This window comes from Dermochelys coriacea, chromosome 2, assembly GCF_009764565.3.
Source record: "Dermochelys coriacea isolate rDerCor1 chromosome 2, rDerCor1.pri.v4, whole genome shotgun sequence".
NCBI lineage: Eukaryota > Metazoa > Chordata > Testudines > Dermochelyidae > Dermochelys > Dermochelys coriacea.
In genome coordinates this window covers 36720418-36747184 of record NC_050069.1, presented here as the reverse complement: position 1 = coordinate 36747184, position 26767 = coordinate 36720418, and the positions used below count along the sequence as shown (strand labels likewise).

At 40.2% G+C, this 26767-nt stretch overlaps 1 protein-coding gene across 23 annotated transcripts in view; it reads left to right on the top strand.

Moving 5' to 3' along the window:
- RIMS2 (regulating synaptic membrane exocytosis 2) overlaps nucleotides 1–26767 on the top strand; it is a 786041-nt gene that overhangs the window by 580615 nt on the left and 178659 nt on the right. For 6 of the 23 annotated variants that reach the window (XM_043507444.1, XM_043507460.1, XM_043507452.1 and 3 more), the window contains one exon: nucleotides 954–986. The exons of the other annotated variants lie outside the window; for them this stretch is intronic. In XM_043507444.1, the coding sequence (XP_043363379.1) occupies nucleotides 954–986 (33 nt within the window). The remainder of the gene's footprint in view (nucleotides 1–953; nucleotides 987–26767) is intronic. 23 annotated transcript variants of the gene reach the window in all.

Genomic DNA, 26767 nt, shown 5'->3' with positions numbered 1-26767 from the left:
GTGTTATTTTTTATGTGACTTCAGAATTGTTTGTGGATTGCTAAAATGAAGGAGGGATTGGTTTTTATTTATTCCTTGAAATTAGAACCTAAAGGTCTTGAGTTTTTCCTGTGTAGAACCAATATTTGCCAATAGTTTTGTGGTTTGCACCATCCGCCATTTCTTTCAAAATCTGACTAACATCTACTGCCACTTGAATTCAACTAATCTATATCATCAAAACAATTTAATAAACAGAGATCAAAGTGGACTATGCATTGACTCAATTCTGTTCCCATTGAAGTCGATGGGCATTTTGCACTGACTTCAACAGGAGCAGAAGGTCCTGTATCAGTTGCTTAGCATTTTATTGATAAAACTCTGGCATAATGAATGTGTTTCATAAAATGTCCAATCCTGAAAGATTCTGAGTGCCCATTGTCTTCCCTGGGTGTTGAGAATGCAGCATCCTTTCTAGGATCAGGATCAATGTGTGATAGAATAGTAATACAAAGCTCCTATGCTAAAAACAATAAAAGAAAAAGATCTCACAAGTACAAAGGATGATTAGCTCATGCATAGTATAGATATCACTCTTGACTCAGAAGAGATTAAGAAAAAAGGGCATCATCTTTAACAACAAAATAAATACCAGCAAGATGCTTGGTGATGCATACTTTACGGATACTGTCAATACTGTTCCTTTGAATGCCTCATGAAAGCGGTTGTTCAGTAGACAAGACATTTTCAGGAAACTTCAAAATCATAGGAATAAAACTACATTTTTGGCATCATATATTTTCAGCTTTTCTATTGATGGTATATAAACATGCTTTGTAAAATCAGTCTAGATGCCCATGTGCTCTCTTCTTTTTTCCCTTATGAAAATCTATGTTATACCTTTTGTAAAAGTGCTGTTGTTTTTAAACCCTATTCTTTGGTTCCCTTTTTTGTTTTATTTTTATTCTCCCTAGACAATGGAGACAAGGAGATAGAACCTTATGAAGGTCTGTACATAATGGAGGGTTTGTTTTCTGCTTGAAAGTCTTTTTGAGAGGCTGTATAAGCAAAAATAAACCCAACTGCAATTGATGTTGCTTGATTGCATAGACTTTTATTAGGTCAGTGGAAGAATTTTTATGATAATTATTCACTCATGTATTTTTCCCCATTTGTAGTTCATAAACTGTACAGTGGTCAGCCCTAAAAATGTAGAATTTTTCTTTAGATAACTACCTAAATATGGCCCCAATTGAGCAAAGTAATTAAGCATGTGCCTAACTTTAAGCACATAAGTAGTCACATTGCATTAAATGAGACGACTTCATGTGCTTAAAGTTAGACACATGCTTTAGTACCTTACAGAATCAGACTGTATATGATTCCATAGATATATGATTCCTCAGACTGTATATTTCCTAGAAATATTTACGCCCTGATCCTGCATAAACTTTCATGAGTTGTCCTACTGAAGTCAGTTGGACTATCATGTGCATGAAGTTAAACACCATGTATTACTGTTTGCAGTATCAAGACCGTAGGTGTATATTTAAATTTAAGCACTACAGTAGTATCATTAATTTCAATTGGGCTTCAGTTTCAGTGTGCTTAATGTTAAGCCTGTACATACATCTTTATGAGATGGGAGCATTAGCGTTCACTACACGTACACATGTAACATTATTTTGTTGTTGAAAGCAATTACTGGATTTTAAGTCACACGCATTGGACTGAGAAGTAAAAATTCCCTGAATCAAGATAGACTTAAAACAAAAAGCGGTAAGATTTTTCCTAAAAATTAATCTCCCCACAGAAGTGAAAATATTTCATAGAATTAACGTCAGTTTTGATACTCAATTTGCTTCATGGCAAACCAGAAGATATCAATTGCAGTCCTTTTTTATGTCTCTGAAGGTCTATACGTATCTGTCTCAACAGACTTTTTATTTAGTGTTTATGGTGTTTATTTCAGTTTTGGAATCAGACTCTCCAGATCATTATCCTAGTGTGTACTTTTCTGCAGTGTCTTTTGTGTTGTGAAAATGTTTATATCACAGTTAAATGTAGTCTAGCTATGCCAGGAAATAATATACTAACATGACTTCTGTGCCATTGTTCATTATGCTTGTATATTCTATCCTTTTTCCCTACCCTTTGTCTGTGTTATCTATTTAGACTGTAAGCTTTTGTGGCTGAGACTGGCTATTACTCTGAGTTTGTACAGGGCGTACCACAATGGGGCCCTGTACTCAGTCAGTTCCTAGGCACTACCATGATAAATACATTTTTAAAGATTTGTAATATTTGTTTATGAGAAATCTAGAGTTGTTGGCTGTCCTGATGTTGCATGAGACACTACACTGATGGTTTCAAAGAATGAAGTGGTATTTTGTTATTACTGAATATCAACTAAAAAGTAGATTTTTCTGAAGATTTGGGTTACAGAGAACTGTAAAATACATAGACACTGGAGTTCAATATATAATCAAAGTATGATCATATGTTCAGGCCTCAATGGCTAGACCTATGGCTTTTTTAATTTTGTATATATATATTTTCTATATTATGTGAAGAAAAAGTACAAATGTAATTAAAGAGAGTATGTAGAATAAATACAAATATTTTACTTTTATATACCCTAGTTTATCTGCCATAACCTGCAGCTATGCAATCTTTGTCTCAATATTCTACGTAGTTTTTTTTAATGTGGTAATTTAGGAGCCAGGTAACTCCATTTTGTAACTCGTTTTATGCAGTTACTGGTAAGTAACCTCTGACAGTGACTCAATGAAATTATGATTACTATCCTGTATTTTGTGTAGCTTGATTGCAAAGGAAGATGGCATTTTACAGAAAAAATTGATATAATTTTAAGAATGTGGATTATGTCCCAAAATATTGCTGCTGTTACAACAACAAAAAAAGCATGCAAGATTCTGACTGAAAACCAGTGGAACCCAGAACATTGACCACAATGGAAGAGTTATTTAATTAATAAATAATTTTAAAAACTGAGTAGAACATTGAGGCAAAGAGAAGAGCATTAAAGGCAATAGCAAGTAAAACTGAAAGTTGTCAGGCATTCTGCAGATTATTATTTATCATTATAAGTAGCGTGATAGTATGCAGAGACCTCAGTCAGGTTCAGCTGCTCATGCTAGGCATTGTACTAACACAGGCTAAGAATTGGTCTGTAAGAGTGATGGAAATATGGGCAACAAAGAGGGCAAACTTTCCCATGATTTAAAGAAAATGACTGTAAAATATAGGATTGAGTACTGTACGTGGAATATGCTGTATTATATAATTTTCTTGCATTTTAAAAACCATTTTAGCTTGGACCAGTTGAAGTTCAGATGTTAATGAGATAATTAAAAAATTATCAAAGGATAACAACCAGGAGTTAGTCCATGTCATCTGTGTATTGTACTAGAAGGAAAAAGGTTTAAAAATAACATGATCTGTTGACCCTTAGTGACATGAATAATCTGTACTCATTTCAGGGTCAGACACTTATTACACATGTCTGAAGAAAAATAGTAAAATGCTGTGATTCTAGGAGGGAACAAATGAGCTATTCACAGCTCCCCAATCTGGGTCCCCTTTTGTTGTAGCTGAGTACTCAGCTTTTAGTGTGTAACAGCCTGAAAGCTTGCTTTAAACTATGGTGAATGCTTGTGGCGGCAAGGGGCCAGTCCATTTTCAAGGGCATAGTAAGGAATCCACAGTTGGCTAGATCTGCCACATTTATGACCTCTTTGTGTTGATGAACCAGTACAAAAGTGGTGTACTGCAGTGAAGTATCTGGCTCTAGAAGGTGGTTGGTTTGTTTGTGTGTGTGCTTTTTAAGTATGTAATATTTCAAGGGTATTTTCAGACTAGAAAACACTTATTTTTTATGTTGGATCCTGCATATGGTATGGTATTTCTTAGAGGCTTGGAGAATCTTTTTCTTTCTTTCTTTCTTTCTTTCTTTCTTTCTTTCTTTCTTTCTTTCTTTCTTAGGAATATTTTCAATATTTTGTTCTGGGCTTTAGCTATACAACTCCTTTTAGCATTAAGTGGAGCTACACAGCTAAAACTGTGTGTACTGAGCTGAAAATACACCTCCTACAATTTTATAATGGTGTTGGAGACATCAAAAACTTATTACCAGTGAATGTTTATAACTATTGCTAATCTAATAGAAGGAAAATAAGAGGTTTGACTTTATATGTTGCTGAAATGCAAGTCTTGGTCCTATTTGGCTTTAGAACAAGGCTAAATTCAGTAACTGCTTGCAGTCTATATTTTAAATATAAACCCCATGAAATTACTATTAAAACTATTTCAAATATCGGACTTCTTGACTTCCCATATTTTAGCCCTGTCTACTACATTTAATTATAACAATAAGACTTTCCACTTCACAAGATTTTGGGCAGCTTTGAAGTGATCGATGCTTCACTCATTATTCTCCAAAGAAGTCACAAATTATTGATAATCTTCTGCGTTTTAATTTGTAAATAATTGTTTATTAAGATCTATACTATATTGAAATTATAATAGAACTGGTAACAACATCTGTAGTTAAAGTTGCATAATACTTTCTGTTGTAAGACCCCATTTTCAATTGCTAATAACTTCACCAAAATTTAAGTATTGGGGCTGAAATTTTCCATGTTTGCTGTCTATCTCAGCTGATTTGCAAAAACCACTGTCCAGCTGTTTCTTTGAAGAGCTCTAACACCTCCATGCTAAAGAGCAGGGACTTGAAATTTAGCAGAGGGATAGTGTGATTCCTTTTTCTGTTCTTATGAAAACCCACTCAGATTTGTCCAAGTTCTAAGTCTGTGAGCATTATCCTTTACATGTGTTCAGTATAGTCTTTCACATGGGAGTGCTAAAATGTCTGAACGTTCCATGTGCCTTAAACCTTTCCCAGCCCAACATAAGCTCATTACATGCCAACTGCACTGAGTATAGCCTATCCTCTACGGAACCTGCTATGTGTTAAGCATAGTGCAAGAACACCAGATAGGAGATGCAATAGATTTAGGCAATCCTCTGTCCTAGGGAACTGTACCATAGATTTGGAGTCAGGAGGTGACCTCAGCCTCAGATTCTAGCCTCAGCCCTTCCACTGACAGGGGTTATTTCTGTTCATTTTACAGACTTTATAAGTTATCAAAGCCTTGTATTCCTACTGTAGCATAGCATACCCCCCTGTTTTACAGATAGGGTAACTAAGAGGTTGCCCAGGGTCATTTCTGGTAGAACTGGGAGTTCACACAGCATTAAAGAATGAATATACCAAATCTATATGTGTATCTGTGCTGTCTGTAACCATTAGACCACATGACCCTCCAGAGTAGAGGTCTGCTTGGGCCTAAGTTTTTGACTTGGACCCAACTTAGACCCAAGCTCACACAACCTAAGAGGGTGAGGTTGTTTTCTGACCCAATCCGGAGCCTTCCCCCGAACCTGAGTCAGCTCCACAGTTGCCATCTCCTGTCTATGGAGTCAGCTCTCCTCCTCCTGCCCAGGAGGTGGCAAGACAGTGGCTGTGTGCCCTGCTTCTGCTGTATGCACATCCTGCTCCGCTGTGCATGCTGTAGAGTGAGAGGTGCTCTGACTCACCAGCACACTGTCTCCGGAGCACACACAACATATCAAGGTGGCGATGGCCTCCTGCAGGGATGGGGCATGCAGCTAAGGTGGTGACAGCCCCAAAGGCAGAAGGAGGGAAGCCAACACAAGCCTCAGACAGTCCATTTGTTTTCCCACCCAACCCAACCCAAACACTTGTAGTTGGGTTCTTTTGGGTTCAGGGTGGGTTGTAAGCTCTACTACAGGCTGGGAATTAAACCCTGGATTCCCGATTCCCAGTATTTCTCTGCTATCAATTAGTTGTATAAACTACTGGCAAAGAGTGTGTTGCATTCCCCTGCAGTGCTGCTTACTACTTTAATGCAGTCTCTAGAAGTCTGTGCTGTGAATCCAAAGGTGCTGGGTTCCCTACTGATGACCAGCGATAATCAATATGGGTCCATATGATGGAATTTCTGGTTTTTCAGTTGCTCTTAAAAATAAGGGTGGGAAAAAGGGGGAAATTACCTATAAAGCTGAAAAATAATTTTAAAAGAACATTAAGGTTGCAAAGTCAAGTACTCAGAAGTTAGGAAAAAGACATGTTAAGGTTGTCCATGTATCCTTAATTTGTTTTCCTTGCACATATGAACTGTGATACAGCCTTTAATTACATACCATTCTGCCACTCTGTCTCTCCTTGGACAAGTCACTTAGGGCTTGTCTACATATGTAGTTATTTCTGATTAACCATTCTTAATTAACTCCATGTGTGGACATTCTCATTCCACATAGAGTTAATCTGGGATAATGTGCACATCACTGTTGCCCAGTTTACAGTGCCTTACTGCCTTGCACTGGCTACCTTGATTGGCAGAAGCTCAAAAAGGAGAGTAGCTAAGTTATATGCTTCCAGTCTGCTCCTGTGGCAGTGCAATAATGCACTGCCCCTTGCTTGGAGCTTGTGACAGCCACAGTTGAGTCCTGTATTAGTAACCCTGGGTACCAATAACATTCTAGCTCAGTTCTCAAACTTTTAGTGGAACCAATCTTGTATTTCCATTAACACAGCCATAGCAGATCTAATCCTGCTCCCATTTAAATCAGTTTTTCTACTGACTACAATGTGCTATTAATAATCTGAAATACCATAACTTTATTGTAGAAATCTAGAGAAAAATCTAAGCACCCATCTATTTCCATTTTACTGACACTACTTGTTGTCTAAATATTAATATTAATGCCTTGGTATGAGTAATTTTAAGCTGTGAGTACAAACTAGAAAATCCCAATATCTAGATATTCAGTATATTGGTTAGTAGCACAATATGTTTACAAGTAAAATTATAATAAACCTATGTAGTAGTGGAATTATTAACAAAGAATTAGAAACAGAACATCACACTCAGCGAGGAAGCAAAATACAAATATTTCTTTTAAAATGCTGTGAGAAACTGTCAATAAGTAACAGGAAAAAATGCAATGTTAAAAATAAGTTAAAACAAACCAAATAAATTAATTGCATTCAAAAATGTTGGTTTATAGAAGGATAAGTGTCCAACTCAATATGCTTTTTCTCTGTCTACTGTAGTTACTATGGTCACAGATATGTTATATAGGAAGAGTTCTGGTTCTTTTTTTTATATGTACTCATTGGTACATTAAATAGATCAAATAAGATTTATATTTTATGTTGTTTATCTTATAATAATGTACCACCTGATGTTGTCTTTACTGACTCTTGTGCACTTTTTCAGATGACAGTAAAATCTACATGTACTTATACTAGCACTTTCATTTTAATTGTAGTTCCTAAAGAAAAGTCAATTGAGTTAATGTTTTGTTGAATTCTAGGTTTTCTGAAATTCAGCTAACTTGCTGTTTAGTTACAAATTGATCATCTTCTTCCTTTTCTTTTTCTTTGCAAGTGACTGTACTTGGGGGAGGGGGACATTATTTTCACATTGCTCTTTGGGGGCATATGCAGGTAACTCTCAAATTCTTACTGATGATTTGCCCACATATTTAAATCAGCTGTTCACTGATTGGAAGATTGTTGCAAGAAAAAACAAAACCAAACCAGAGTGGATGCTTTTACTTTAGATCTTTAAAGCTTATGCTGTGTCTGCTTTTCTCTGCTTCAATAATTATTGCCCGCTTTTCTATGCATCACTAACTAATTCAGAAACCACCAGGTCAGGAATATTAAGGGCCACATCCTACCTTCTTTCCTTGCACAAAGCTTTCATTGAACTAAATGAAAGTCATGCATAAAAAAGCAAAACAGGATTTGGTGCTACTAGAATTAGGTATGACCACATACACAAGATTTATTTCACCCTTGATTCACTCAAAAAAAAATAATTTGTTCCAAATAGTGAGGAATTGTATATTATTTGTTTGAAATTTATTGTTTATTTAATCAGCTTGTAACAATGTATACATGTTTTTGTCTCACTTTGATTTCCTGTTTTGCTTATATTGAATGCAGAAGGAGATGAAGAAAACAAGCATATTGGAGAGCAGGGGTCAGAGGTTGAGGCAGGTCTGTCTGACCACATCTGCATATCCCCTTTAGACATGTTTCCCTATGAGCACATATACAAACTTCTCTAGCTAGCTTGGAAATATATTAAGATGCAAAAGCCAGACAGTAATAATTTCATTTTATTTAAGATGAAAGCAAACAAATCCAGTGCATCATGGATTATTTAAAATGCTTACAGGGACACTGTCAAACATTTCTCAATCAAATGTTCAACATACAAAATTGTTATAATCTTGTCATCTGGATTCTAGAGATCCATTTTCATAAAAAATCCTCTGTTCTGTCACCAAGAACAAATCTCACCATTTATTAAATGCATAGTCTTGCAATATTTTTGTAGTGTTGCTGAAGAGTTACCCATCCAATCATCAGAATAAACCCAGGTTAATTAACAAGCCCTGTCACAGAACCATGCTAACATTAGTCATAGTGCTTTTGACAAGCAAGGAAATAAAGACTTTGTCATATTGCTCTATTGTCCATAAAAAATACAGCTGGGTAGAAATTACAAAATAATCAGAGAAGATTGTTATTTTAAAGCTCCTAAGTATGTATTTCAAGCAATGACCCTGATCCTGCTTGCAAAAAATTTTAGTTGATACAAATGGGAGATCAAATGAGGAGGGCTGAGGGAAAGCAGGCCCCCTAGAGGCTAAAAAAACAAATTTTGAAACTCTTTTATAATAGACACTGTCCCTTGTAGAGAAAAGGAGTACTTGTGGCACCTTAGAGACTAACAAATTTATTAGAGCATAAGCTTTCGTGAGCTACAGCTCACTTCATCGGATGCATTTGGTGGAAAAAACAGAGTAGAGATTTATATACACACACACAGAGAACATGAAACAATGGGTTTATCATACACACTGTAAGGAGAGTGATCACTTAAGATAAGCCATCACCAACAGCAGGGGGGGGAAGGAGGAAAACCTTTCATGGTGACAAGCAGGTAGGCTAATTCCAGCAGTTAACAAGAATATCAGAGGAACAGTGGGGGGTGGGGTGGGAGGGAGAAATACCATGGGGAAATAGTTTTACTTTGTGTAATGACTCATCCATTCCCAGTCTCTATTCAAGCCTAAGTTAATTGTATCCAGTTTGCAAATTAATTCCAATTCAGCAGTCTCTCGTTGGAGTCTGTTTTTGAAGCTTTTTTGTTGAAGTATAGCCACTCTTAGGTCTGTGATCGAGTGACCAGAGAGATTGAAGTGTTCTCCAACTGGTTTTTGAATGTTATAATTCTTGACGTCTGATTTGTGTCCATTCATTCTTTTACGTAGAGACTGTCCAGTTTGGCCAATGTACATGGCAGAGGGGCATTGCTGGCACATGATGGCATATATCACATTGGTAGATGCGCAGGTGAAGGAGCCTCTGATAGTGTGGCTGATGTGATTAGGCCCTATGATGGTATCCCCTGAATAGATATGTGGACAGAGTTGGCAACGGGCTTTGTTGCAAGGATAGGTTCCTGGGTTAGTGGTTCTGTTGTGTGGTGTGTGGTTGCTGGTGAGTATTTGCTTCAGATTGGGGGGCTGTCTGTAAGCAAGGACTGGTCTGTCTCCCAAGATCTGAGAGAGCGATGGCTCGTCCTTCAGGATAGGTTGTAGATCCTTGATGATGCGTTGGAGGGGTTTTAGTTGGGGGCTGAAGGTGATGGCTAGTGGCGTTCTGTTGTTTTCTTTGTTGGGCCTGTCCTGTAGTAGGTGACTTCTGGGTACTCTTCTGGCTCTGTCAATCTGTTTCTTCACTTCAGCAGGTGGGTACTGTAGTTGTAGGAATGCATGATAGAGATCTTGTAGGTGTTTGTCTCTGTCTGAGGGGTTGGAGCAAATGCGGTTATATCGTAGCGCTTGGCTGTAGACAATGGATCGAGTGGTATGATCTGGATGAAAGCTAGAGGCATGTAGGTAGGAATAGCGGTCAGTAGGTTTCCGATATAGGGTGGTGTTTATGTGACCATCGCTTATTAGCACCGTAGTGTCCAGGAAGTGGATCTCTTGTGTGGACTGGTCCAGGCTGAGGTTGATGGTGGGATGGAAATTGTTGAAATCATGGTGGAATTCCTCAAGAGCTTCTTTTCCATGGGTCCAGATGATGAAGATGTCATCAATGTAGCGCAAGTAGAGTAGGGGCATTAGGGAACGAGAGCTGAGGAAGCGTTGTTCTAAGTCAGCCATAAAAATGTTGGCATACTGTGGGGCCATGCGGGTACCCATCGCAGTGCCGCTGATTTGAAGGTATACATTGTCACCAAATGTGAAATAGTTATGGGTCAGGACAAAGTCACAAAGTTCTGCCACCAGGTTAGCCGTGACAGTATCGGGGATACTGTTCCTGACGGCTTGTAGTCCATCTTTGTGTGGAATGTTGGTGTAGAGGGCTTCTACATCCATAGTGGCTAGGATGGTGTTTTTAGGAAGATCACCAATGGACTGTAGTTTCCTCAGGAAATCGGTGGTGTCTCGAAGATAGCTGGGAGTGCTGGTAACGAAGGGCCTGAGGAGGGAGTCTACATAGCCAGACAATCCTGCTGTCAGGGTGCCAATGCCTGAGATGATGGGGCGTCCAGGATTTCCAGGTTTATGGATCTTGGGTAGCAGATAGAATACCCCAGGTCCTGGCTCCAGGGGTGTGTCTGTGCGGATTTGTTCTTGTGCTTTTTCAGGGAGTTTCTTGAGCAAATGCTGTAGTTTCTTTTGGTAACTCTCAGTGGGATCAGAGGGTAATGGCTTGTAGAAAGTGGTGTTGGAGAGCTGCCTAGTAGCCTCTTGTTCATACTCTGACCTATTCATGATGACGACAGCACCTCCTTTGTCAGCCTTTTTGATTATGATGTCAGAGTTGTTTCTGAGGCTGTGGATGGCACTGTGTTCTGCATGGCTGAGGTTATGGGGTAAGCGATGCTGCTTTTCCACAATTTCAGCTCGTGCACGTCGGCGGAAGCAGTCTATGTAGAAATCCAGGCTGCTGTTTCGACCTTCAGGAGGAGTCCACCTAGAATCCTTCTTTTTGTAGTGTTGGCAGGAAGGTCTCTGTGGATTAATATGTTGGTCAGAGGTGTGTTGGAAATATTCCTTGAGTCTGAGACGTCGAAAATAGGATTCTAGGTCACCACAGAACTGTATCATGTTCGTGGGGGTGGAGGGGCAAAAGGAGAGGCCCCGAGATAGGACAGATTCTTCCGCTGGGCTAAGAGTATAGTTGGATAGATTAACAATATTGCTGGGTGGGTTACGGGAACCATTGTTGTGGCCCCTTGTGGCATATAGTAGTTTAGATAGCTTAGTGTCCTTTTTCTTTTGTAGAGAATCAAAGTGTGTTTTGTAAATGGCTTGTCTAGTTTTTGTAAAGTCCAGCCACGAGGAAGTTTGTGTGGAAGGTTGGTTCTTTATGAGAGTATCCAGTTTTGAGAGCTCATTCTTAATCTTTCCCTGTTTGCTGTAGAGGATGTTGATCAGGTGGTTCCGCAGTTTCCTTGAGAGTGTGTGGCACAAGCTGTCAGCATAGTCTGTGTGGTATGTAGATTGTAATGGATTTTTTACCTTCAGTCCTTTCGGTATGATGTCCATCTGTTTGCATTTGGAGAGGAAGATGATGTCTGTCTGTATCTGTGCGAGTTTTTTCATGAAGTTGACAGATTTCCACTCTATACGGCTAAATTCAGTGCCTTGCATAATCACAGGTTTCAGAGTAGCAGCCGTGTTAGTCTGTATTCTCAAAAAGAAAAGGAGTACTTGTGGCACCTTAGAGACTAACAAATTTATTAGAGCATAAGCTTTCGTGAGCTACAGCTCACTTCATCGGATGCATTTGGTGGAAAAAACAGAGTAGAGATTTATATACACACACACAGAGAACATGAAACAATGGGTTTATCATACACACTGTAAGGAGAGTGATCACTTAAGATAAGCCATCACCAACAGCAGGGGGGGGAAGGAGGAAAACCTTTCATGGTGACAAGCAGGTAGGCTAATTCCAGCAGTTAACAAGAATATCAGAGGAACAGTGGGGGGTGGGGTGGGAGGGAGAAATACCATGGGGAAATAGTTTTACTTTGTGTAATGACTCATCCATTCCCAGTCTCTATTCAAGCCTAAGTTAATTGTATCCAGTTTGCAAATTAATTCCAATTCAGCAGTCTCTCGTTGGAGTCTGTTTTTGAAGCTTTTTTGTTGAAGTATAGCCACTCTTAGGTCTGTGATCGAGTGACCAGAGAGATTGAAGTGTTCTCCAACTGGTTTTTGAATGTTATAATTCTTGACGTCTGATTTGTGTCCATTCATTCTTTTACGTAGAGACTGTCCAGTTTGGCCAATGTACATGGCAGAGGGGCATTGCTGGCACATGATGGCATATATCACATTGGTAGATGCGCAGGTGAAGGAGCCTCTGATAGTGTGGCTGATGTGATTAGGCCCTATGATGGTATCCCCTGAATAGATATGTGGACAGAGTTGGCAACGGGCTTTGTTGCAAGGATAGGTTCCTGGGTTAGTGGTTCTGTTGTGTGGTGTGTGGTTGCTGGTGAGTATTTGCTTCAGATTGGGGGGCTGTCTGTAAGCAAGGACTGGTCTGTCTCCCAAGATCTGAGAGAGCGATGGCTCGTCCTTCAGGATAGGTTGTAGATCCTTGATGATGCGTTGGAGGGGTTTTAGTTGGGGGCTGAAGGTGATGGCTAGTGGCGTTCTGTTGTTTTCTTTGTTGGGCCTGTCCTGTAGTAGGTGACTTCTGGGTACTCTTCTGGCTCTGTCAATCTGTTTCTTCACTTCAGCAGGTGGGTACTGTAGTTGTAGGAATGCATGATAGAGATCTTGTAGGTGTTTGTCTCTGTCTGAGGGGTTGGAGCAAATGCGGTTATATCGTAGCGCTTGGCTGTAGACAATGGATCGAGTGGTATGATCTGGATGAAAGCTAGAGGCATGTAGGTAGGAATAGCGGTCAGTAGGTTTCCGATATAGGGTGGTGTTTATGTGACCATCGCTTATTAGCACCGTAGTGTCCAGGAAGTGGATCTCTTGTGTGGACTGGTCCAGGCTGAGGTTGATGGTGGGATGGAAATTGTTGAAATCATGGTGGAATTCCTCAAGAGCTTCTTTTCCATGGGTCCAGATGATGAAGATGTCATCAATGTAGCGCAAGTAGAGTAGGGGCATTAGGGAACGAGAGCTGAGGAAGCGTTGTTCTAAGTCAGCCATAAAAATGTTGGCATACTGTGGGGCCATGCGGGTACCCATCGCAGTGCCGCTGATTTGAAGGTATACATTGTCACCAAATGTGAAATAGTTATGGGTCAGGACAAAGTCACAAAGTTCTGCCACCAGGTTAGCCGTGACAGTATCGGGGATACTGTTCCTGACGGCTTGTAGTCCATCTTTGTGTGGAATGTTGGTGTAGAGGGCTTCTACATCCATAGTGGCTAGGATGGTGTTTTTAGGAAGATCACCAATGGACTGTAGTTTCCTCAGGAAATCGGTGGTGTCTCGAAGATAGCTGGGAGTGCTGGTAACGAAGGGCCTGAGGAGGGAGTCTACATAGCCAGACAATCCTGCTGTCAGGGTGCCAATGCCTGAGATGATGGGGCGTCCAGGATTTCCAGGTTTATGGATCTTGGGTAGCAGATAGAATACCCCAGGTCCTGGCTCCAGGGGTGTGTCTGTGCGGATTTGTTCTTGTGCTTTTTCAGGGAGTTTCTTGAGCAAATGCTGTAGTTTCTTTTGGTAACTCTCAGTGGGATCAGAGGGTAATGGCTTGTAGAAAGTGGTGTTGGAGAGCTGCCTAGTAGCCTCTTGTTCATACTCTGACCTATTCATGATGACGACAGCACCTCCTTTGTCAGCCTTTTTGATTATGATGTCAGAGTTGTTTCTGAGGCTGTGGATGGCACTGTGTTCTGCATGGCTGAGGTTATGGGGTAAGCGATGCTGCTTTTCCACAATTTCAGCTCGTGCACGTCGGCGGAAGCAGTCTATGTAGAAATCCAGGCTGCTGTTTCGACCTTCAGGAGGAGTCCACCTAGAATCCTTCTTTTTGTAGTGTTGGCAGGAAGGTCTCTGTGGATTAATATGTTGGTCAGAGGTGTGTTGGAAATATTCCTTGAGTCTGAGACGTCGAAAATAGGATTCTAGGTCACCACAGAACTGTATCATGTTCGTGGGGGTGGAGGGGCAAAAGGAGAGGCCCCGAGATAGGACAGATTCTTCCGCTGGGCTAAGAGTATAGTTGGATAGATTAACAATATTGCTGGGTGGGTTACGGGAACCATTGTTGTGGCCCCTTGTGGCATATAGTAGTTTAGATAGCTTAGTGTCCTTTTTCTTTTGTAGAGAATCAAAGTGTGTTTTGTAAATGGCTTGTCTAGTTTTTGTAAAGTCCAGCCACGAGGAAGTTTGTGTGGAAGGTTGGTTCTTTATGAGAGTATCCAGTTTTGAGAGCTCATTCTTAATCTTTCCCTGTTTGCTGTAGAGGATGTTGATCAGGTGGTTCCGCAGTTTCCTTGAGAGTGTGTGGCACAAGCTGTCAGCATAGTCTGTGTGGTATGTAGATTGTAATGGATTTTTTACCTTCAGTCCTTTCGGTATGATGTCCATCTGTTTGCATTTGGAGAGGAAGATGATGTCTGTCTGTATCTGTGCGAGTTTTTTCATGAAGTTGACAGATTTCCACTCTATACGGCTAAATTCAGTGCCTTGCATAATCACAGGTTTCAGAGTAGCAGCCGTGTTAGTCTGTATTCTCAAAAAGAAAAGGAGTACTTGTGGCACCTTATCCAACTATACTCTTAGCCCAGCGGAAGAATCTGTCCTATCTCGGGGCCTCTCCTTTTGCCCCTCCACCCCCACGAACATGATACAGTTCTGTGGTGACCTAGAATCCTATTTTCGACGTCTCAGACTCAAGGAATATTTCCAACACACCTCTGACCAACATATTAATCCACAGAGACCTTCCTGCCAACACTACAAAAAGAAGGATTCTAGGTGGACTCCTCCTGAAGGTCGAAACAGCAGCCTGGATTTCTACATAGACTGCTTCCGCCGACGTGCACGAGCTGAAATTGTGGAAAAGCAGCATCGCTTACCCCATAACCTCAGCCATGCAGAACACAGTGCCATCCACAGCCTCAAAAACAACTCTGACATCATAATCAAAAAGGCTGACAAAGGAGGTGCTGTCGTCATCATGAATAGGTCAGAGTATGAACAAGAGGCTACTAGGCAGCTCTCCAACACCACTTTCTACAAGCCATTACCCTCTGATCCCACTGAGAGTTACCAAAAGAAACTACAGCATTTGCTCAAGAAACTCCCTGAAAAAGCACAAGAACAAATCCGCACAGACACACCCCTGGAGCCAGGACCTGGGGTATTCTATCTGCTACCCAAGATCCATAAACCTGGAAATCCTGGACGCCCCATCATCTCAGGCATTGGCACCCTGACAGCAGGATTGTCTGGCTATGTAGACTCCCTCCTCAGGCCCTTCGTTACCAGCACTCCCAGCTATCTTCGAGACACCACCGATTTCCTGAGGAAACTACAGTCCATTGGTGATCTTCCTAAAAACACCATCCTAGCCACTATGGATGTAGAAGCCCTCTACACCAACATTCCACACAAAGATGGACTACGAGCCGTCAGGAACAGTATCCCCGATACTGTCACGGCTAACCTGGTGGCAGAACTTTGTGACTTTGTCCTGACCCATAACTATTTCACATTTGGTGACAATGTATACCTTCAAATCAGCGGCACTGCGATGGGTACCCGCATGGCCCCACAGTATGCCAACATTTTTATGGCTGACTTAGAACAACGCTTCCTCAGCTCTCGTTCCCTAATGCCCCTACTCTACTTGCGCTACATTGATGACATCTTCATCATCTGGACCCATGGAAAAGAAGCTCTTGAGGAATTCCACCATGATTTCAACAATTTCCATCCCACCATCAACCTCAGCCTGGACCAGTCCACACAAGAGATCCACTTCCTGGACACTACGGTGCTAATAAGCGATGGTCATATAAACACCACCCTATATCGGAAACCTACTGACCGCTATTCCTACCTACATGCCAGATCATACCACTCGATCCATTGTCTACAGCCAAGCGCTACGATATAACCGCATTTGCTCCAACCCCTCAGACAGAGACAAACACCTACAAGATCTCTATCATGCATTCCTACAACTACAGTACCCACCTGCTGAAGTGAAGAAACAGATTGACAGAGCCAGAAGAGTACCCAGAAGTCACCTACTACAGGACAGGCCCAACAAAGAAAACAACAGAACGCCACTAGCCATCACCTTCAGCCCCCAACTAAAACCCCTCCAACGCATCATCAAGGATCTACAACCTATCCTGAAGGACGAGCCATCGCTCTCTCAGATCTTGGGAGACAGACCAGTCCTTGCTTACAGACAGCCCCCCAATCTGAAGCAAATACTCACCAGCAACCACACACCACACAACAGAACCACTAACCCAGGAACCTATCCTTGCAACAAAGCCCGTTGCCAACTCTGTCCACATATCTATTCAGGGGATACCATCATAGGGCCTAATCACATCAGCCACACTATCAGAGGCTCCTTCACCTGCGCATCTACCAATGTGATATATGCCATCATGTGCCAGCAATGCCCCTCTGCCATGTACATTGGCCAAACTGGACAGTCTCTACGTAAAAGAATGAATGGACACAAATCAGACGTCAAGAATTATAACATTCAAAAACCAGTTGGAGAACACTTCAATCTCTCTGGTCACTCGATCACAGACCTAAGAGTGGCTATACTTCAACAAAAAAGCTTCAAAAACAGACTCCAACGAGAGACTGCTGAATTGGAATTAATTTGCAAACTGGATACAATTAACTTAGGCTTGAATAGAGACTGGGAATGGATGAGTCATTACACAAAGTAAAACTATTTCCCCATGGTATTTCTCCCTCCCACCCCACCCCCCACTGTTCCTCTGATATTCTTGTTAACTGCTGGAATTAGCCTACCTGCTTGTCACCATGAAAGGTTTTCCTCCTTCCCCCCCCTGCTGTTGGTGATGGCTTATCTTAAGTGATCACTCTCCTTACAGTGTGTATGATAAACCCATTGTTTCATGTTCTCTGTGTGTGTGTATATAAATCTCTACTCTGTTTTTTCCACCAAATGCATCCGATGAAGTGAGCTGTAGCTCACGAAAGCTTATGCTCTAATAAATTTGTTAGTCTCTAAGGTGCCACAAGTACTCCTTTTCTTTTTGAGAATACAGACTAACACGGCTGCTACTCTGAAACCTGTGATTATGCAAGGCACTGAATTTAGCCGTATAGAGTGGAAATCTGTCAACTTCATGAAAAAACTCGCACAGATACAGACAGACATCATCTTCCTCTCCAAATGCAAACAGATGGACATCATACCGAAAGGACTGAAGGTAAAAAATCCATTACAATCTACATACCACACAGACTATGCTGACAGCTTGTGCCACACACTCTCAAGGAAACTGCGGAACCACCTGATCAACATCCTCTACAGCAAACAGGGAAAGATTAAGAATGAGCTCTCAAAACTGGATACTCTCATAAAGAACCAACCTTCCACACAAACTTCCTCGTGGCTGGACTTTACAAAAACTAGACAAGCCATTTACAAAACACACTTTGATTCTCTACAAAAGAAAAAGGACACTAAGCTATCTAAACTACTATATGCCACAAGGGGCCACAACAATGGTTCCCGTAACCCACCCAGCAATATTGTTAATCTATCCAACTATACTCTTAGCCCAGCGGAAGAATCTGTCCTATCTCGGGGCCTCTCCTTTTGCCCCTCCACCCCCACGAACATGATACAGTTCTGTGGTGACCTAGAATCCTATTTTCGACGTCTCAGACTCAAGGAATATTTCCAACACACCTCTGACCAACATATTAATCCACAGAGACCTTCCTGCCAACACTACAAAAAGAAGGATTCTAGGTGGACTCCTCCTGAAGGTCGAAACAGCAGCCTGGATTTCTACATAGACTGCTTCCGCCGACGTGCACGAGCTGAAATTGTGGAAAAGCAGCATCGCTTACCCCATAACCTCAGCCATGCAGAACACAGTGCCATCCACAGCCTCAGAAACAACTCTGACATCATAATCAAAAAGGCTGACAAAGGAGGTGCTGTCGTCATCATGAATAGGTCAGAGTATGAACAAGAGGCTACTAGGCAGCTCTCCAACACCACTTTCTACAAGCCATTACCCTCTGATCCCACTGAGAGTTACCAAAAGAAACTACAGCATTTGCTCAAGAAACTCCCTGAAAAAGCACAAGAACAAATCCGCACAGACACACCCCTGGAGCCAGGACCTGGGGTATTCTATCTGCTACCCAAGATCCATAAACCTGGAAATCCTGGACGCCCCATCATCTCAGGCATTGGCACCCTGACAGCAGGATTGTCTGGCTATGTAGACTCCCTCCTCAGGCCCTTCGTTACCAGCACTCCCAGCTATCTTCGAGACACCACCGATTTCCTGAGGAAACTACAGTCCATTGGTGATCTTCCTAAAAACACCATCCTAGCCACTATGGATGTAGAAGCCCTCTACACCAACATTCCACACAAAGATGGACTACGAGCCGTCAGGAACAGTATCCCCGATACTGTCACGGCTAACCTGGTGGCAGAACTTTGTGACTTTGTCCTGACCCATAACTATTTCACATTTGGTGACAATGTATACCTTCAAATCAGCGGCACTGCGATGGGTACCCGCATGGCCCCACAGTATGCCAACATTTTTATGGCTGACTTAGAACAACGCTTCCTCAGCTCTCGTTCCCTAATGCCCCTACTCTACTTGCGCTACATTGATGACATCTTCATCATCTGGACCCATGGAAAAGAAGCTCTTGAGGAATTCCACCATGATTTCAACAATTTCCATCCCACCATCAACCTCAGCCTGGACCAGTCCACACAAGAGATCCACTTCCTGGACACTACGGTGCTAATAAGCGATGGTCACATAAACACCACCCTATATCGGAAACCTACTGACCGCTATTCCTACCTACATGCCTCTAGCTTTCATCCAGATCATACCACTCGATCCATTGTCTACAGCCAAGCGCTACGATATAACCGCATTTGCTCCAACCCCTCAGACAGAGACAAACACCTACAAGATCTCTATCATGCATTCCTACAACTACAGTACCCACCTGCTGAAGTGAAGAAACAGATTGACAGAGCCAGAAGAGTACCCAGAAGTCACCTACTACAGGACAGGCCCAACAAAGAAAACAACAGAACGCCACTAGCCATCACCTTCAGCCCCCAACTAAAACCCCTCCAACGCATCATCAAGGATCTACAACCTATCCTGAAGGACGAGCCATCGCTCTCTCAGATCTTGGGAGACAGACCAGTCCTTGCTTACAGACAGCCCCCCAATCTGAAGCAAATACTCACCAGCAACCACACACCACACAACAGAACCACTAACCCAGGAACCTATCCTTGCAACAAAGCCCGTTGCCAACTCTGTCCACATATCTATTCAGGGGATACCATCATAGGGCCTAATCACATCAGCCACACTATCAGAGGCTCCTTCACCTGCGCATCTACCAATGTGATATATGCCATCATGTGCCAGCAATGCCCCTCTGCCATGTACATTGGCCAAACTGGACAGTCTCTACGTAAAAGAATGAATGGACACAAATCAGACGTCAAGAATTATAACATTCAAAAACCAGTTGGAGAACACTTCAATCTCTCTGGTCACTCGATCACAGACCTAAGAGTGGCTATACTTCAACAAAAAGCTTCAAAAACAGACTCCAACGAGAGACTGCTGAATTGGAATTAATTTGCAAACTGGATACAATTAACTTAGGCTTGAATAGAGACTGGGAATGGATGAGTCATTACACAAAGTAAAACTATTTCCCCATGGTATTTCTCCCTCCCACCCCACCCCCCACTGTTCCTCTGATATTCTTGTTAACTGCTGGAATTAGCCTACCTGCTTGTCACCATGAAAGGTTTTCCTCCTTCCCCCCCCTGCTGTTGGTGATGGCTTATCTTAAGTGATCACTCTCCTTACAGTGTGTATGATAAACCCATTGTTTCATGTTCTCTGTGTGTGTGTATATAAATCTCTACTCTGTTTTTTCCACCAAATGCATCCGATGAAGTGAGCTGTAGCTCACGAAAGCTTATGCTCTAATAAATTTGTTAGTCTCTAAGGTGCCACAAGTACTCCTTTTCTTTTTGAGAATACAGACTAACACGGCTGCTACTCTGAAAACTGTCCCTTGTAAATCAAATAGAAATGCAAATGGTAAATAATTTTTTTTTAAATTGTCCCAAATACTAGTGTGCTCAAAATGTTTAGGATAGCTTATTCTAATAACAGAAAACATGCTTCCTACAGTTACAATAGGATTTATTTGGTCATCTAGCTCTCAAAATTTGCAGCCTTGCTCTCAAAATTCTTCCTTAAAGGAAGAATGCTAAAAAGACATAAATGTATTGTTACACATGTTACAACTTAAGTAGGTCAAAGACAGTTTATCTGTTACAATTTTCAGGTTAAAGCTCATCTCAAAAATAATTTGTTCTGTGAATGTAGCCTTTGACCTACAGCATTTATTTATTTTCAGAGTGGAATTAGTAGAACAATGTAGTTGCGCCTTTGTGATTATAGACACTTGCTATTTTTATTAAGTTGCACATTTTACATTGTTGTTTTTGTTGTTGTGTCTCTCTATGTGTATTGTGCAGTCATTTGCAGTTTTGTAATAGTTCTAACGTAGTGCATGGATTGTGTTTTCATAGTTTCCACTTTCCTCTTGTGTGCTATGCTTAAGTTGTTCATGTTATCATTAGTCTTAATTATTAATCATCATTGTCTGTTTTTAATATCATAAAGATTATGAGGAAAAACAACAAAATCCATCGATTAATGGGAGAAAAGGCAAGTTTATAACATAGTGGATTTTGGGGTTTCTGGAGATTTATCACTTGTATTTTGTATTGCACGTGTCTGTGTTTCTTAGTTATATTAGTTTAAAATAAGTAACTCCATTCACGTTTAGCTTTTATGTTCTGTCTTACTTTCTTGAACCTCTTTTAAAATTATTGTTATCTGTGTGATTTTTAATCTTTCTTGGAACTAGTAGTTCCAACATTTTGACCCCTTATTTATGACACAATACTGAAGTTAGAATTTACACCTTCTTAATGTGTAGTTAAGTTAACTATTAGTTATATGTGTAGTTAAGTTAACTAAGTTAACTGCAGAGGGGTCAAGTTTTTCCATCTTGATGCTTTCCATTAGTCCAGATGCAGAAGCTCCCAATCTGCTGAGTCCAAAGAGACTGAGTAAACTTTATAATAATTTACAAAGTAGATTGCATTGTCATCCAGTTTTTACCGGTCATTTACCTAATCAGGCTATATATTTTGCAAGTATGGCACATTTTTACTAATCACATTACAGTGGAATCCTCTTAATTGGTACATCCTGGTGGAAATAGGCTCATGCCATTAGACAATCTTTCCAATTATCTGGGCCTCATAGGAATACATTTTTCTGGTAAATACTCACTCCTGTTTCATTAAAACAAGTATAGTATAAAGCACTCAGACATTCAAACATATAGGTTGACTTATCAGTCATAATTGGAACAGGAAAGCAGAATGAAGCACCCACAGAGCTTAACAACAAGATTTTTATACTAGAAAATACCAATTCATGTTTGTAAATTACTATGATAGCTTTGAAGACATCATGTGTGCCATTTATCCAGCTTTTAGCGATACTGAAAAATGCATTACACTGACCCTATTTCATCCATTAAGAAGGCTTTCTTTTATCAGAGGGCTTATTAAGGAGTAGATAGTGCCCTGTCTTTATGCAGCAGCACAGAAGCAAGAGTAAATATTCCCCTTACCCTCCTCCTCTCCCTACAGTCCATGAAAGGGCTAGCCACAATTTCAAGACCACAACTTTGGGGAGCCCACAGGCTCCTTCCAAGAACAAGTTGGCAGGGAGGATTAGAGTAGGCATTAGGGAGAGCCATGGCGCTACCTTCTCCTACGCTGGCTCATTGTATGCATGTTGTGTGGAGTCTTTTTAGAGGTGGGTAATCAATTATTTCTCTCTCCCCACCCCAGTGCAGCCAGGTTGTCACATTACACAAAACGGGGCAGTGTACCTTGCACCTATCTGTTACTGTATACTCCATGCTAAAGCATAATCTAGCCCTGACTGAATTCTACTGTGTAAACGTTATTGATCAGATTCTGTGCTTCAGTAGTAATTACCAGATAGTTCACTGATGATATTGCATTGTAGGGCCAAATCCTGGTCCTATTGAAGTCCTGGGGTTTTTGCCATTGGCTTCAGCAGGACTAGAAATTGGTTCTCATTGATTACGTTTATAGTGTATATGATTTCAAGCACAATTTGTCTTCATAAATTGAACTACAAACCTGTCCTTTGCATACTTATATAAATCAAATAGCTTACTCTATACAATGAACTGTATATTACTGAACTGTATTCAGAATAGTTCACTTTTATGTATTTAGTCATCTGTCTAATGGGACAAGTTTACATTTTGTTTCTGTCGAAAGCTCTTGTTGCACCTCAGAGCTCCTTGCCTCCAAAGCAGCAGAGTTTGTATCTGATTCTTGGGCCCAAACAGCCTATTCCCAAAAACATTAAGTCCTCCTGGACTCTGTTCCATTCCTGTGTAAATTGTTGCCTTTTTGTTTTTCTTATGTGACACTGTTGGATAATGGTTTGGGATTCTGAGAGAAGGCTGCTGTTATTGTTCTCCTTCTTTTGTATGTGCTAATTAGGGCTCATAATAGATGACATATTTAGAACTGTGGAACCTGAAAACCTTTCTGTTTTCTCTTCCCTTGTTCTTTATAAAGTTTTACTTAATTTGGATTTGAATGTCTGTGTCAACTTCTACTGTGATATTTCAGCCTTGGGATGGAGTAATATGATATTAATTGTGCAATATGGTGAGATCTGATATAAATTAAGAGGAACTCACAGAATAGATTTTGCAAAAGATTCTGTATTGCATCAGGAATAGTATCACAAAGTAAACCGCAAAAAATCATATATCTCATATAGCCATAAAAATTTTATAAAGGTATCAGAGTGCAGATACCCACTAGGAAGAGGCTCATTGTAGAGGTCTGAAATGTCACCCACTGCCGCTATGAAATATCTAATACTAATGGAAATCTTTTATGCCTGTATATGTTTCTTGGGAACAAGAACAAATTTCAGCTCACAGAGTTGCCTACTAATCAATCTATACGGAAAAGGGGTTTGCTCTGTCATAGAATTTGGTCACTCAGACCACCTCACTGTTTAGCCCTTTTCCAGATCATTTATGAATATGTTGAACAGTACTGGTTCCAGTACAGGGACACCACTATTTACCTCTCTCCATTCTGAAAACTAATCATTTATTCCTACTTTGTGTTTCCTATCTTTTAACCAGTTACTGATCCATAAGAGGACTTTCCCTCTTATCCCCGGACAGCTCACTTTGCTCAAAAGCCTTTGGTGAGGACCTTGTCAAAGGCTTTCTGAAAGTCTAATTACACTATATCCACTGGATCCCCCACCCCCATCCACATGTTTGTTGACACCCTCAAAGAATTCTAATAGATTGGTGAAACATGATTTCCCTTTACATAAGCCAGGTTGACTCTTCCCCAACAAATGATGTTCATCTATGTGTCTGATAGTTCTGTTCTTTACTATAGTTTCAACCAGTTTGCCTGGTACTGAAGTTAGGTTTACAGGCCTGTAATTGCTGGGATTACCTCTGAAGCCTTTTTTTTAAAAATTGGCATTATATTCGCTATCTTCCTGTCATCTGGTACAGAGGCTGATTTAAGTGATAGGTTACATTCCACAGTTAGTACCTCTGCAATGTCATATTTGAGTTCCTTCAGAACTCTTGGGTGAATACCATTTTGTCCTGGTGACTTATTACTGTTTAATTTATCCATTTGTTCCAAAACCTCCTCTATTGACACCTCAATAGGGGACATTTCCTCTGATTTGTCACTTAAAAATTGCTCAAGTGTGGGAATCTCCCTCCCATCCAGGTTTTTCCAGGTTGTGTCATGCTGCATTGTCATGTAATGATTAATTTTAATTGTCCTTTTGATTAACAAATTCTTAAATAATTTGCTAAACTTGACTGCTTTATTAAGAACACACCTTTTTCAGTAAAGTAGGAACAGCTTACTGTATGAAAGTATTATTCAGCAAGGAAAGTATGCATTATAGATGACAAGACTTGTTGTCTTACTTAATGTAGCTTTAAATGAGATCTTGTAATCATTACCATATACTGTATGATAGCTACATAAAGTTGTAATAACCTTGTAAATATAAGAAATAACATGTATAAACTATTGTATTTTAAATAGTTTGAACAAAATCTATAGTTTTCTGGTTGTAGATGAACCTATGCAAAAAATTAATGAAGAACAGATTAATCATAAACACTAAAGATGCAGCATTGTGTTGTGTAGCAGAAATAGTTCCTCAAATGTGCCAGGAAAAATAGATAGATGAATCACAATGTTATATTTTCAGAATTTATAAGAGAAGGTCTTTTACACAGATTCCACTTAGGTATTACATTGTTTAATGTATAGACAATGTATAGTGTGGATCTTCGAAGTATAACTTTAACAACTATCAGAGTAGCAGCCATGTTAGTCTGTATTCGCAAAAAGAAAAGGAGTACTTGTGGCACCTTAGAGACTAACAAATTTATTTGCACATAAGCTTTCGTGAGCTACAGCTCACTTCATCGGATGCTGTAGCTCACGAAAGCTTATGCTCAAATAAATTTGTTAGTCTCTAAGGTGCCACAAGTACTCCTTTTCTTTTAACAACTATCTGCACCAAGTAGAAACTTATCCTCTGCATTCTGCAGCGTGGGTCTATCAGTATTCTGATTTCAGTCCATGCATGGAACTTTCACTTACACTTGTGACAGTGCTGAATGCAAAATGAATGTAGCAACAGAGATCTGAAGTATTGCAGAGCAGAAGCGAGAATTTTGTTCCACATTTCTGTTGTCCATAATCCTCTAAATTTCTTTATTACAATGTTTTTGCAAAATTCTTTGACTACTAACTGTCAGATGTTTTATTAAACTCCACTCTGATGGAGACTGTTGGCCCAGTCCTTCTGTCCAGATTCAGGCAAGCCACTCTGTGAATTCAGTAGGAGTTAGGGCTGCAGTGTTGGACTCTAAAGATGTTCTGGTTTTTTTCCTCCCTCTTCCTCCAAAACCCCCCACAAAAACCAAAACCAAACCAAAAGCCATTAAAGAGTCATTTTGATTTGGGGCCCGATCCTGCAGCCGTCACCTACTGAAGTGACTCATGTTACCTTAACAGGACTACTCATTTAAGTAAGGCCTACAGGATCAGGCCATTAGGCCTGTTGCATCGTACTTGCTTCTTATGTGTTATGTGCATGTAACCAGAAGAGGGAGCAAAACTTCCATCTTTTAAAAACAGAGTCATAATATTTAGAAACCCAAAAAAACTACCCAGCTGTAAGGAAAAATCTCAGTGTTGGCTTAAAAACAACACATTTGCTCATTTGCAGTGTCTCTTTGACCAACAGATCTTGGTTGAATAAAAGATATTACCTCACCCAACTTATCTCTCTAATATTTGCTCATTGTTATTTAAATATATTCATACAATTTGAAAGTTCCATTTACCCATTAAATTAATACTTCAAATCTATTGATTTTATAGTTTTATGAACTGTATTTAGTGTTTTTTAATATTTGGCAAAATCAATAATATTTATTCTAACAATAGAAAGGTATTTTGGTTTTGGGAAGAGGTGATTTCAATTAGGCAGTGATGCAGGTAGTGTTCAGCTAAGTATTTTGTTTGAGTAATGGTACATAAGTATTTTCTTTTAAATTCTCGAGGAATAGGAGTCTATATACACTTCCCCCCCCCACCCCCTGCAAAAAAATGGAAGAAACGACCAGTACAGTACATTATTAAAAAAAAAATTAACCAGACATGGATGGTATTTGCGTTTAGAGAGTACTGCAATTAGGATTCCCATTCCATTCCCCTAAGTGATTTGCTACTACAAATAATTGAATTACCAAAAGTCTGTGAAAGAAAATATAACTGGAAGAAAAAATTAAACTAAACTGTATTAGAATACATACTAACTATAGTAATAATATAAAATATAGACAGCTGGCTCTATTTTTATCAGTGCCCAAAGGATGTACACTAAAACTCTTCATGAGCCCTAGTAAGTGTTGTTCATATACATTTCCACTGCAGTCACAGGAAGGAACAAAGTACAAGTTGTTTTCAGACCGTGTAGACTCAACAAGGAAGTTCAAGCCAGAACAATAAACAATTGGGAGAGCATGTATTGTATATATTTTTCTATAACATTAAAGATAGTTAAAACTAATATGCAAGAAAAGATTTAAAAATGAACACAGAATTATTTACACACATAAAGGGAGTAGGAAGAAGGGCTCTTAATATCTGAACCTTATGGATTGATCTCTTTTAATGAAAAATTATTTGACACTCAAAGTCACATTTTGT